Here is a 12,855-nt window from a genome sequence, read left to right on the forward strand (position 1 = left end):
TGGTTGGTTGGGCAGAATCCCGGCCGCTCCTGCTACAGACCCGGCACAGAGCGGAAGCGACCAGGACCTGCAGACAGAGGGAATAAACTAATATGTAAATACATAATCCCTGTTCAGTGGGATGTCCTGACAGTGCTTTATTAGAGGTTAATGTCATTGACACAACTAATGGCTTAGCTTCCCATAAAATGCATACTTTATCCCCTTATAATCCCAACCAGTGATTTGGAAAAACACCAAAGTATTTATTTCCATGGTACCTGTAGAAGCAAAGTCAGAAACAAAAATGACTCCCAGGGGCTGTATTTCTGCTTTCAGCTCACTTCATTTATTGTGCAGCACATCTCGCTTTCTCTAACACCGCAGGCAATGCACCTGGTCCAAGATTCAAATCTTGCCAAATAAAAGAAATAACATACTTATCTGTTACAGATAATGTGGGGTTGTATTTTGAACAAAATGTGATGACACTGTATGTGACATCATCATCAAATTGGAAAGTCCAAGTTTAAAGGTATAACCACTGAAACAAAGCATTACTGTGCATTCAGACTGACTCATTTTCGTACTACTAGTCATACAGATAAAGTATGTACACATCTCAAACTTGTAGTAAATATTAAAGGGGTTTTCCCACAAAACACATGCACCCTCTATCCCGGCCCTGGGAAAGCTCCCCGGGGTATACATTCAACGTCTACCGTACTTGTGACGGATGCCATACAGTGGCATCCATCACACATAGGCTCCAAAAATTGTGGACTGAGGATGGAATATAATAATATACTACATTATTCCATCCTCAAAAAAAAGGGGTATATTAACGTATACCAGCCCAACCGATGCCAAAAAGACGCTCTTCTGGCCTTGGTCAGGCCGATGGAGCTCTAAAGACATGCTAAATGTAGAGCCAAAACGTGATGTGAAAGGGCCCTAAAATAGGTTGTCCTTCCTGTATAAAGACAAACTAAGGGCCTGTTCACATCAGCGTCGGGCTACCGTTCATGGGTTCCGTTCTACCTTTCCGTCGGAGGAACTGGTGAGCGAAAAGCCAAATGGAAACCATAGCTTCCGTTTGCATTACCATTGATTTCAATGGTAATACTTCCGTTGCAATTGGCTTCTGTTTGTTTCTGTTCCATAAGGTTTCTGTTTTTTTCACGGAAACAATAGCAAAGTCGACTATGCTTTTGATTCAGCGAAAAAAAACAAAAAACCTAGCAGAACGGAAACAAATGGAAACCAATTGCAACGGAAGTATTACCACTGAAATCAATGGTAATGCAAACAGAAGATATGGTTTCCGTTTGGCTTTCCATTCCACAGTTCCTCCGATGGAAAGGTCGAATGGAACGCATGAACGGAAGCCCGACGCTGACGTAAACAGGCCCTAATCTTTTATTTCATTTTTTGAACTGTACTAGGTTATTGTGTTTAATCTAAGAATGTATATCCATTAACAGGTCAAGACTGAAACATAACTAATATTATTTTTGCTTAAAAGTTAAACAGTGTGTCACCAAAATGCTCCTTTCTGTGTCTTTGGAGCACTCATTATCGAACTATTAGATTTATATATTCTTCTCTATATGTCACTGTGACAAGTAAATATAAGAAATGAAAGGTGAACTCTGATTGGTTGCTAAGGGAAACAAAGACAGTTTTTTTTCTGTTAGACAGTTATCATAAATCTCACCTACTGTGTGCAACAAGGATATCAGCCCTAGATGGCAACTTGTATAGTTATTATCTGTTGTATTGTACCACACCATTACATCAATAGTAAACTTCAGGTCTAACCAACAAAAACATACACAAAACCACATGTTTCTCATGTACGATAGATAGATAGATAGATAGATAGATAGATAGATAGATAGATAGATAGATAGATAGATAGATAGATAGATAGATAGATAGATAGATAGATAGATAGATGTTTGGAAAGTCATAATGATGGTTCCATACTTTGCAAATACTGCACAATTCAATACCGATGACTATGTCTGTAATATACTATATATTATCCAGAACCTCGATATTTCTGTCATTTACTACATCTTGGGCCCCCTTCCCATGTATTTGACATAGATTGCCTCCGGGATGGTACAGACACGCTGGAGGAAAACTAATGCCAGAACTGATCACATGCTTTCCTATGGGATCGTACCTGGCATCAGTTGCATCCCTTTTAACATCAGATGTCTACCTTTGCCGGACAGAAGAACGGCGCCAGACTGTTGCACAAAGTGCCATCAGTTGTGTCTGGCTATGGCTAAGAACAACTGGCCGGACACAACTGATATATGTGAACCCAGGCTTGGCCGTCAAGCTTTCTCCACCAGACACAATGACAGTAAAATAAAGTCAGTGCTCATCCATTGTCCGATCTTATGCACAACAGACCTGTCCTACCTCTATCACATCATGTACGTCCTGAATTACTCTATGTACCACACCACTGTTCTTCCTCACACTATGTATAATACCACATATATAGAAGATACAAACATAGGAGCAGCACTGTGTCAATAGCCAGAAACGGTTGGTGCTAGCTTCAAAATATCAAGGAGTGACGAGCTCCTCATGCATATATCCAAGAAAAAGAGACTGGAAGCAGCACTCAGCAAAAAAATGTGAATTTATTCACCCAACACAGCAACGTTTCACTTCCTCCATGGAAGCATTTTCAAGCAATAAATGAAAACCACACATTGACATATATAGACAGAGCCGCAGCCCAATTAACAGCTGTAATGAATCGTAGTAGTTATACAATGTATCAAAAAATACGATATATTATAAAAGTGTAGCAAAAAGTATAGTGCAGAAACATATGAGTCAATCACTGACATTTAGATGTAGATAATCACAACTGTATTAAGTGACATGTATGTGCATATAATAGTGAAAACATATTAATTACAGATTAATCAACAATCACAGTATGATACACAGAAGCTGGCACTCACCAATCTAGGTAAACAAGGACCATCTGTCCACGAGAAGTCAGTGAAAAAAGAAAAAGAATTTCGGCGCCATAATCGCCATATTGCGCATGCCCCAACTCACACCGTCTATTGGCTGCTGCCAACACGTGCAAAACAAAGCACTATGACCCTGTACATCGCAGTCTGATTACAACATCATAGAGGGGCCGCAGTCCCGCGCAGGCGCAATGCGATAAAACGCTTTAGCCACGCCATAGTGAAAGCTGGAAAACTTGCCAGTAATGCGATACCATTCTCGGGATGTATGCGCAGCAATGGCTGAAAAAAAACCCTGCACGGAGAGATATATATCACATCAGTATTCACAAAATATGTGGTAAGAATGTAGGTAGATAAAGATAGTAAATAACATCACAATGAAGTTTTATTAAAACCCAAAATTTGGGGGATACCTTGTCTTTTGGGTTTTAATAAAACTTCATTGTGATGTTATTTACTATCTTTATCTACCTACATTCTTACCACATATTTTGTGAATACTGATTATGGCGCCGAAATTCTTTTTCTTTTTTCACTGACTTCTCGTGGACAGATGGTCCTTGTTTACCTAGATTGGTGAGTGCCAGCTTCTGTGTATCATACTGTGATTGTTGATTAATCTGTAATTGTAATTAATATGTTTTCACTATTATATGCACATACATGTCACTTAATACAGTTGTGATTATCTACATCTAAATGTCAGTGATTGACTCATATGTTTCTGCACTATACTTTTTGCTACACTTTTATAATATATCGTATTTTTTGATACATTGTATAACTACTACGATTCATTACAGCTGTTAATTGGGCTGCGGCTCTGTCTATATATGTCAATGTGTGGTTTTCATTTATTGCTTGAAAATGCTTCCATGGAGGAAGTGAAACTTTGCTGTGTTGGGTGAATAAATTCACATTTTTTTTGCTGAGTGCTGCTTCCAGTCTCTTTTTCTTTGATATATGTATAATACCACTATACTCCTTCACTGTATGTACTTAACCACTGTACTCCCTCACTCCACATACCGCACAATAGTCCTCCCACTATCACTGCAGGTACCACACCACTGGTTTCCCTTACTCATGTACTAAAACACTATTCTTCCTTAATCCATGTACCAACCCAATACACTCCCTCACTCAATGTACCAGACCACTGTCTCAGATACTTCACTTCATGTAAAACACCACTGTCCTCCCTCACTCCATGTACAACACCATTGTCCTCCCCTACACCATGTACAACACCACTGTCCTCCCTCACTCCATATATAGCACCACTGTCCCCTCTCACTCAATGTATACCACTGTCCTCCCTCACTCCATGTACAATACCACTGTCCTCTCAAACACAATGTACAATGCCACTGTCCTCCCTCACTCCATATACAACACCATTGTCGTCCCCTACACCATGTACAACACCACCGTCCTCCCTCACTCCATGTATAACACCACTGTCCCCTCTCACCCAATGTATACCACTGTCCTCCCTCACTCCATATACAATACCACTGTCCTCCCCTACACCATGTACAACACCACTGTCCTCCCTCACTCCATGTATAACACCACTGTCCCCCCTCACCCAATGTACACCACTGTCCTCCCTCACTCCATGTACAACACCCCTGTTCTCCCTCACTCCATGTACAACACCACTGTTCTCCCTCACCCAATGTACAACACCACTGTCCTCCCTCCTTCCATGTACAACACCACTGTCCTCCCAAACCCAATGTACAATACCACTGTCCTCCCTCACTCCATATACAACACCATTGTCCTCCCCTACACCATGTACAACACCACTGTCCTCCCTCACTCCATGTATAACACCACTATCCCCTCTCACCCAATGTACACCACTGTCCTCCCTCACTCCATGTATAACACCACTGTCCCCCCCCACCCAATGTACACCACTGTCCTCCCTCACCCAATGTACAACACCACTGTCCTCCCTAACTACATGTACAACACCACTGTCCTCCCTTACACCATGTACAACACCACTGGCATCCCTCACTCCATGTACAACACCACTGTCCTCCCCTACACCATGTACAACACCACTGTTCTCCCTCACCCAATGTATAACACCACTGTCCTCCCTCACTCCGTGTACAACACCACTGTCCTCCCTTACACCATGTACAACACCACTGTCCTCCCTCACTCCATGTACAACACCACTGTCCTCCCTCACTCCATGTACACCACTGTCCTCCCTCACCCAATGTACAACACCACTGTCCTCCCTAACTCCATGTACAACACCACTGTCCTCCCTTACACCATGTACAACACCACTGTCATCCCTCACCCAATGTATAACACCACTGTCCTCCCTCACTCCGTGTACAACACCACTGTCCTCCCTTACACCATGTACAACACCACTATCCTCCCTCACTCCATGTACAACACCACTGTCCTCCCTCACTCCATGTACACTACTGTCCTCCCTCACTCCATGTACAACACCACTGTTCTCCCTCACCCAATGTACAACACCACTGTCCTTCCTTACACCATGTACAACACCACTGTCCTCCCTCACTCCATGTACAACACCACTGTCCTCCCTCACTCTATGTACAACACCACTGTCCTCCCTAAATCAATGTACTACAACTCTGTCCTCCCTCACTTGATATACCATCTACTGTCCATCCTCACATCAGGTACCACACTACTGTCCTCCTTCCATCACTTCATGTACTGTCCTCCCTCATTACATTTCCCATATTACTGTCCTCCCTTTATGTGCGGTACCACTGTTCTTCCTCACTTTATGTCCCCACATTACTGTGCTCCCTCACTCCATGTCCCACATCACTATACTCCCTCACTCCATGTACCACATCACTGTACTCACTCCATGTCCCACACAACTGTCGTCCCTCACTCCATGTCCCACAACACGTGCCTCCCTCACTCCATGACTCACATAACTGTCCTCCCCTACTGCATGTCCCACATCGCTTTCCTCCCCTACTCTATATACCACATCACTGTCCTCCCTCACTTCATGTCCCAGATCACTGTCCTCCCTTTTACCATGTACCACATCACTGTCCTCCCCTACTCCATGTACCACATCACTGTCCCCCCTTTCACCATGTACTGCATCACTTTCCTTCCCTACACCATGCATCACATCACTGACCTCCCTCTCTGTACCACATCACTGTCCTCACTCCATGTGCCAAATGACTGTTCTCCCTCATTCCATGTCCAACATCATTGCCCTCCATCACTGTCCTCCCTCACTCCATGTACCACACCACAGCCCTCCCCTACTCTATGTACATCACTGTCCTCCCTCACTCCATGTACCACATCACTGTCCTCCCTTTCACCATGTACCATATCACTGTCCTCCCTCACTTCATGTACCCCATCACTGTCCTCCCTCACTTTATGTACCACATCACTGTCCTCCCTTACTTCATGTACCACATCACTGTCCTCCCTCACTTCATGTACCACATCACTGTCCTCCCTCACTTCATGTACATCACTGTCCTCCCTCACTTCATGTACCACATCACTGTCCTCCCTCACTTCATGTACCACATCACTGTCCTCCCTCACTTCATGTACCATATCACTGTCCTCCCTCACTTCATGTACCACATCACTGTCCTCCCTCACTTCATGTACCACATCACTGTCTTCCCGCACTTCATGTACCATATCACTGTCTTCCCTCACTTCATGTACCACATCACTGTCTTCCCTCACTTCATGTACCACATCACTGTCCTCCCTCACTTCATGTACCACATCACTGTCTTCCCTCACTTCATGTACCATATCACTGTCTTCCCTCACTTCATGTACCATATCACTGTCTTCCCTCACTTCATGTACCACATCACTGTCCTCCCTCACTTCATGTACCACATCACTGTCTTCCCTCCCTTCATGTACCACAGAACTGTCCTCCCTCACTTCATGTACCACATCACTGTCCTCCCTCACTTCATGTACCACATCACTGTCTTCCCTCACTTCATGTACCACATCACTGTCCTCCCTTACTTCATGTACCACATCACTGTCCTCCCTCACTTCATGTACCACACCACTGTCCTCCCTCACTTCATGTACCACATCACTGTCCTCCCTTACTTCATGTACCACATCACTGTCCTCCCTCACTTCATGTACCACATCACTGTCCTCCCTCACTTCATGTACCACATCACTGTCCTCCCTCACTTCATGTACCATATCACTGTCTTCCCTCACTTCATGTACCATATCACTGTCTTCCCTCACTTCATGTACCACATCACTGTCCTCCCTCACTTCATGTACCACATCACTGTCTTCCCTCCCTTCATGTACCACAGAACTGTCCTCCCTCACTTCATGTACCACATCACTGTCCTCCCTCACTTCATGTACCACATCACTGTCTTCCCTCACTTCATGTACCACATCACTGTCCTCCCTTACTTCATGTACCACATCACTGTCCTCCCTCACTTCATGTACCACACCACTGTCCTCCCTCACTTCATGTACCACATCACTGTCCTCCCTTACTTCATGTACCACATCACTGTCCTCCCTCACTTCATGTACCACATCACTGTCCTCCCTCACTTCATGTACCACACCACTGTCCTCCCTCACTTCATGTACCACATCACTGTCCTCCCTTACTTCATGTACCACATCACTGTCCTCCCTCACTTCATGTACCACATCACTGTCCTCCCTCACTTCATGTACCACACCACTGTCCTCCCTCACTTCATGTACCACATCACTGTCCTCCCTTACTTCATGTACCACATCACTGTCCTCCCTCACTTCATGTACCACACCACTGTCCTCCCCTACTCCCACAATATACCACCAAACACAATTCTGTACTTACGAGCCAAGGACCTCCTTGAAAACAAATATCTTCTTTATGTCCTCAACCTGCTTTTTCCAGGAGGCGCTATTCTCTCCGTTCTCCCGAGCCATGGCAACAAGTAATGTCACCCACAAAGCAAGAGTTCACCACACAGTGCCCCTTCCTCTTCTTTGGTCTCGATTCCTCTTTCAATAAATACTTCCTAGTTTACTCAACCCAAAAAAGTGGAGCCAATCAGTCTTAATATCTAACTGTACAGTTACATTGAAGGTGATTCTTCTTCACCCGAAGGATATGCTGCTGTGGTGCTCAGCAGCCACTCCAGCCTGACATGAGTCCTGTACTGAGCAGCACGCTTGGGAGGTGAAGAGAACAGAAGAGCAGGTATCCCCTGTCATAGAGAGCTCCCTCCCCGTAGACAGCAATGCATGACAGTGTTATCAGACACAAGCAGGGGGTGGTGCTGCCAATTGCAGACTGGGCTCCCCCTACTGCTACAGTGCTATCAGAGGAGGATTAGTGCATGTTGGTATGGGGATAGCACGCCGTTGCTGTGTGTGAGCTCCCTGCTCAGCCTGACAGCACTAACTCAATAATGACTTGAGAGATAATTCGCATTGCACCAAAACCCCGTGCACGTCAATAAGGCTCCTTTCCTGGGCCGTGAGTACAAAGCAGACAAGAACCGTTCTAGCACCCGGAACGGAAGAGCTCCATCTGCTGGCAGCTAGATGCTACACAGGTAGCCATTCGGGATATTCATAGCAAAACTCAGCCATAGTGCTTGCATGATAGACACTACTCACTTTGGGAAGTTACATATATTTTATATAATGCAGTAGTCACCAAATATTGCAAAGAAAATCAATAAACTATGACATGATACTCGTGGAAAGAAAAGTCTAAACATGCTAGAAAAGCGTATGTTTGCTTTGTGGCATCTTGGCTGTATTTAAATATACAAAGACAAAAATGATTGACAATGTAAATTGTAGTAAAATCGCTGCATTTTACCTTCTATTTTGTGCAAATCTAGGCAAAACCTCTAGTAAGGGTGTATGACCCTTTTGTGACATGGTCATGTAACCAGGGGTCCTGCGCACAGGCGCCGCAGTGGAGTAGGACTGTAAGGCCATGTTCACAAGGCATATTTTCAGTCGTATTTTGTAGCATTAAACGCTCGTATTACGCTCCGGAATACACTTAATATAGGGCTGCAAACAGCTTCCCATTGATTTCAGGTGTCTTTTTACACTACTGAATTAAAAAAGGACGGAGGCGATATCAGTTATGTTAATTTATAAGAAAAAAATTACATAGCTTTTTGGGGGAAATCAGAAAACACTTTTTTTAAATATATATATACACTACCGTTCAAAAGTTTGGGGTCACCCAGACAATTTTGTGTTTTCCATGAAAACTCACACTTATATTTATCAAATGAGTTGCAAAATGACTAGAAAATATAGTCAAGACATTGACAAGGTTAGAAATAATGATTTTTATTTGAAATAATAATTTTCTCCTTCAAACTTTGCTTTCGTCTTGGAATGCTCCATTTGCAGCAATTACAGCATTGCAGACCTTTGGCATTCTAGCTGTTAATTTGCTGAGGTAATCTGGAGAAATTTCACCCCATGCTTCCAGAAGGCCCTCCCACAAGTTGGATTGGCTTGATGGGCACTTCTTGCGTACCATACGGTCAAGCTGCTCCCACAACAGCTCTATGGGGTTGAGATCTGGTGACTGCGCTGGCCACTCCATTACAGATAGAATACCAGCTGCCTGCTTCTTCCCTAAATAGTTCTTGCATAATTTGGAGGTGTGCTTTGGGTCATTTTCCTGTTGTAGGATGAAATTGGCTCCAATCAAGCGCGGTCCACAGGGTATGGCATGGCGTTGCAAAATGGAGTGATAGCCTTCCTTATTCAAAATCCCTTTTACCTTGTACAAATCTCCCACTTTACCAGCACCAAAGCAACCCCAGACCATCACATTACCTCCACCATGCTTGACAGATGGCGTCAGGCACTCTTCCAGCATCTTTTCAGTTGTTCTGCATCTCACAAATGTTCTTCTGTGTGATCCAAACACCTCAAACGTCGATTCGTCTGTCCATAACACTTTTTTCCAATCTTCCTCTGTCCAATGTCTGTGTGCTTTTGCCAATATTAATATTTTCCTTTTATTAGCCAGTCTCAGATATGGCTTTTTATTTGCCACTCTGCCCTGAAGGCCAGCATCCCGGAGTCGCCTCTTCACTGTAGACGTTGACACTGGCGTTTTGCGGGTACTATTTAATGAAGCTGCCAGTTGAGGACCTGTGAGGCGTCTATTTCTCAAACTAGAGACTCTAATGTATTTGTCTTGTTGCTCAGTTGTGCAGCGGGGCCTCCCACTTCTCTTTCTACTCTGGTTAGAGCCTGTGTGTGCTGTCCTCTGAAGGGAGTAGTACACACCATTGTAGGAAATCTTCAGTTTCTTGGCAATTTCTCGCATGGAATAGCCTTCATTTCTAAGAACAAGTATAGACTGTCGAGTTTCACATGAAAGTTCTCTCTTTCTAGCCATTTTGAGAGTTTAATCGAACCCACAAATGTAATGCTCCAGATTCTCAACTAGCTCAAAGGAAGGTCAGTTTTATAGCTCCTCTAAACAGCAAAACTGTTTACAGCGGTGCTAACATAATTGCACAAGGGTTTTCAAGTGTTTTCTAATCATCCATTAGCCTTCTAACACAGTTAGCAAACACAATGTACCATTAGAACACTGGAGTGATGGTAGCTGGAAATGGGCCTCTATACACCTATGTAGATATTGCATTAAAAACCAGACGTTTGCAGCTAGAATAGTCATTTAGCACATTAACAATGTATAGAGTGTATTTCTGATTAATTTAATGTTATCTTCATAGAAAAAAATATCTGAAATTTCGCCACTCTTTTTTGCGTCCTAAATCTACGCTGTTTACCGTGTGGTATAAATAACACAATAACTTTATTCAGCGGGTTGTTATGATTGCAACGATACCAAATTTGTACCGTTTTTGTATGTTTTACTACTTTTACACAGTAAAAACGCTTTTTTTTTCAAAATTATTTGTTTTTGTGTCTCGATATTTGAAGAGCCGTAACGTTTTTATTTTTTCGCCGATGCAGTTGTATGAGGGCTTTTTTTTTTCAGGAAGACTTGCAGTTTTTATTGGTACCATTTTGGAGTACATGCGACTTTTTGATCACTTTTTAATCACATTTTTTTAAAGTCAGGATTCACAGAAAACAGCAATTTTTCCGTCGTTTTTTATTTAATTTTTTTACAGTGTTCACCGTGCGGGTTAAGTAATGTAATAGCTTTATAGTCGGGGTCGTTACGGACGCGGCGATACCAATTATGTGTAACTTTTTAACTTTATTTGGGTTTTTTAATAGTAAAGCAGTTTGTAAGGGGAAAAAGTGGGTTTTTCATTTTTTTTTCACATTTTTTTTAAATTAACTTTATGAAACTTTTTTTTGTACTTTTTTACTAGTCCCACTAGGGGACTTCACTATGCGATAATCCGATCGCATTTATAATACACTGCAATACTTCTGTATTGCAGTGTATTATGCCTGTCCGTTTAAAACGGACAGGCATCTGCTAGGTCATGCCTGCGGCATGATCTAGCAGGCATTCATTTCTGGCAGACCTGGGGGCCTTTATTAGGCCCCCGGCTGCCATGGGAGACACAGACACTCGGCGATCTTATCGCCGGGTGTCGGTGGGATGAGAGGGAGCTCCCTCCCTCTCTCCAAAACCACTCAGATGCGGTGCTCGCTATTGAGCAGCGCATCTGAGGGGTTAAACGGGTGAGATCGATACTTATATCGATCTCACCCGGCAGAGCAGGGACGCTCCGAGCCCTCTGCTGCCTCTGGCAGCTGAGAGCAGGGAGATTTGACAGCTCCCTGCTCTGTTTACTTATTCCGATGCCGCGACGTAAAAGTCTATGGCATCGGAATAAGGCCCGTTAGTGACTTACGTAAAAAGACTATGGGCCGGTCACTAACGGGTTAAGCTCTGCCTTGTGCAGTGCTTTATAGGATCACAAAGATGGCATCCGTATGGGCCTTCATTAGGCCCCAGGCTGCCATGACAATTATCGTCACCCGGCGATTGTGTCGCAGGGCGTCAGCGCGCCGATGGAGGGGGCTGCCCCCTCTTTCTATTGGCTCAGATGCCGCGGCCGCTATTGATCCATATGAATGTCCGTTTTACGTCTATGTGGTTTCCGTGTGTCATCCTTTTTTTCTTGTCCGTTTTACTCCTCTGCAAGCACTCCCTGATTTCACTTTTCTTTTTTTTCTGCATTTCTTTAGCAACTGATCCATGAAAAACTGACAGCACGTGGATTAAATTTTTTTCCACGCACCCATAGGACAAGCTGTGTGTTTCTAGCAATGGACACACGCTCGGTGAAAAAAAAACAGATGTGTAAAAAGCGCCCTTGAATGGCATGGGTGAGTGTGCTATCCATTGTTAAAATGGACTGCACACTGACGAGAAATACTTTTGTGTGAATAAGGCTTAAGGCATTGGTCAGTGTTCTTACTGTCAGTTAAAACGGACGGCACACTGACCCATGCAATTCAATGGGGCTGTTCACACATCTGTTTTTTTTCACTGAGCGTGTCTCCATTACGAGAAACTCACAGTATGCCCTATTCTGGTCCGTTTTTGCGGACTAGACTTGCCCAATAAAGTCTAGGTGTGTGAAAAAAAACGGATACCATGTGGACGAAATCCATGTGCTGTTTGTTTCTTATGGATCAGTTGCCATCAAAATGCAAAAAAATAAATAAATAGTGAAACTAAGAAGTGCTTGCAGAGGAAGAAAAACTAACAAGAAAAACAAATGACACATGGAAACCACACAGACATTCATATGAATTAGAATTATTTTTTTTTGGAAACGCTTATGTAAGTAAGGGCCTATTCACATCAGCG

The 12,855-nt window shown here is 43.5% G+C and overlaps 1 protein-coding gene across 1 annotated transcript in view; it reads right to left on the bottom strand.

Moving 5' to 3' along the window:
- Window positions 1-8,552, bottom strand: part of CAMK1D (calcium/calmodulin dependent protein kinase ID) — a 380,920-nt gene extending 372,368 nt beyond the window's left edge. The window contains exon 1 of the mRNA XM_075857414.1: window positions 7,891-8,552. Within this exon, the coding sequence (XP_075713529.1) occupies window positions 7,891-7,982 (92 nt within the window). The 5' untranslated portion in view covers window positions 7,983-8,552. The remainder of the gene's footprint in view (window positions 1-7,890) is intronic.
- Window positions 8,553-12,855: the final 4,303 nt, after the last annotated feature.

Source organism: Rhinoderma darwinii, chromosome 3 (genome assembly GCF_050947455.1).
Source record: "Rhinoderma darwinii isolate aRhiDar2 chromosome 3, aRhiDar2.hap1, whole genome shotgun sequence".
NCBI lineage: Eukaryota > Metazoa > Chordata > Amphibia > Anura > Rhinodermatidae > Rhinoderma > Rhinoderma darwinii.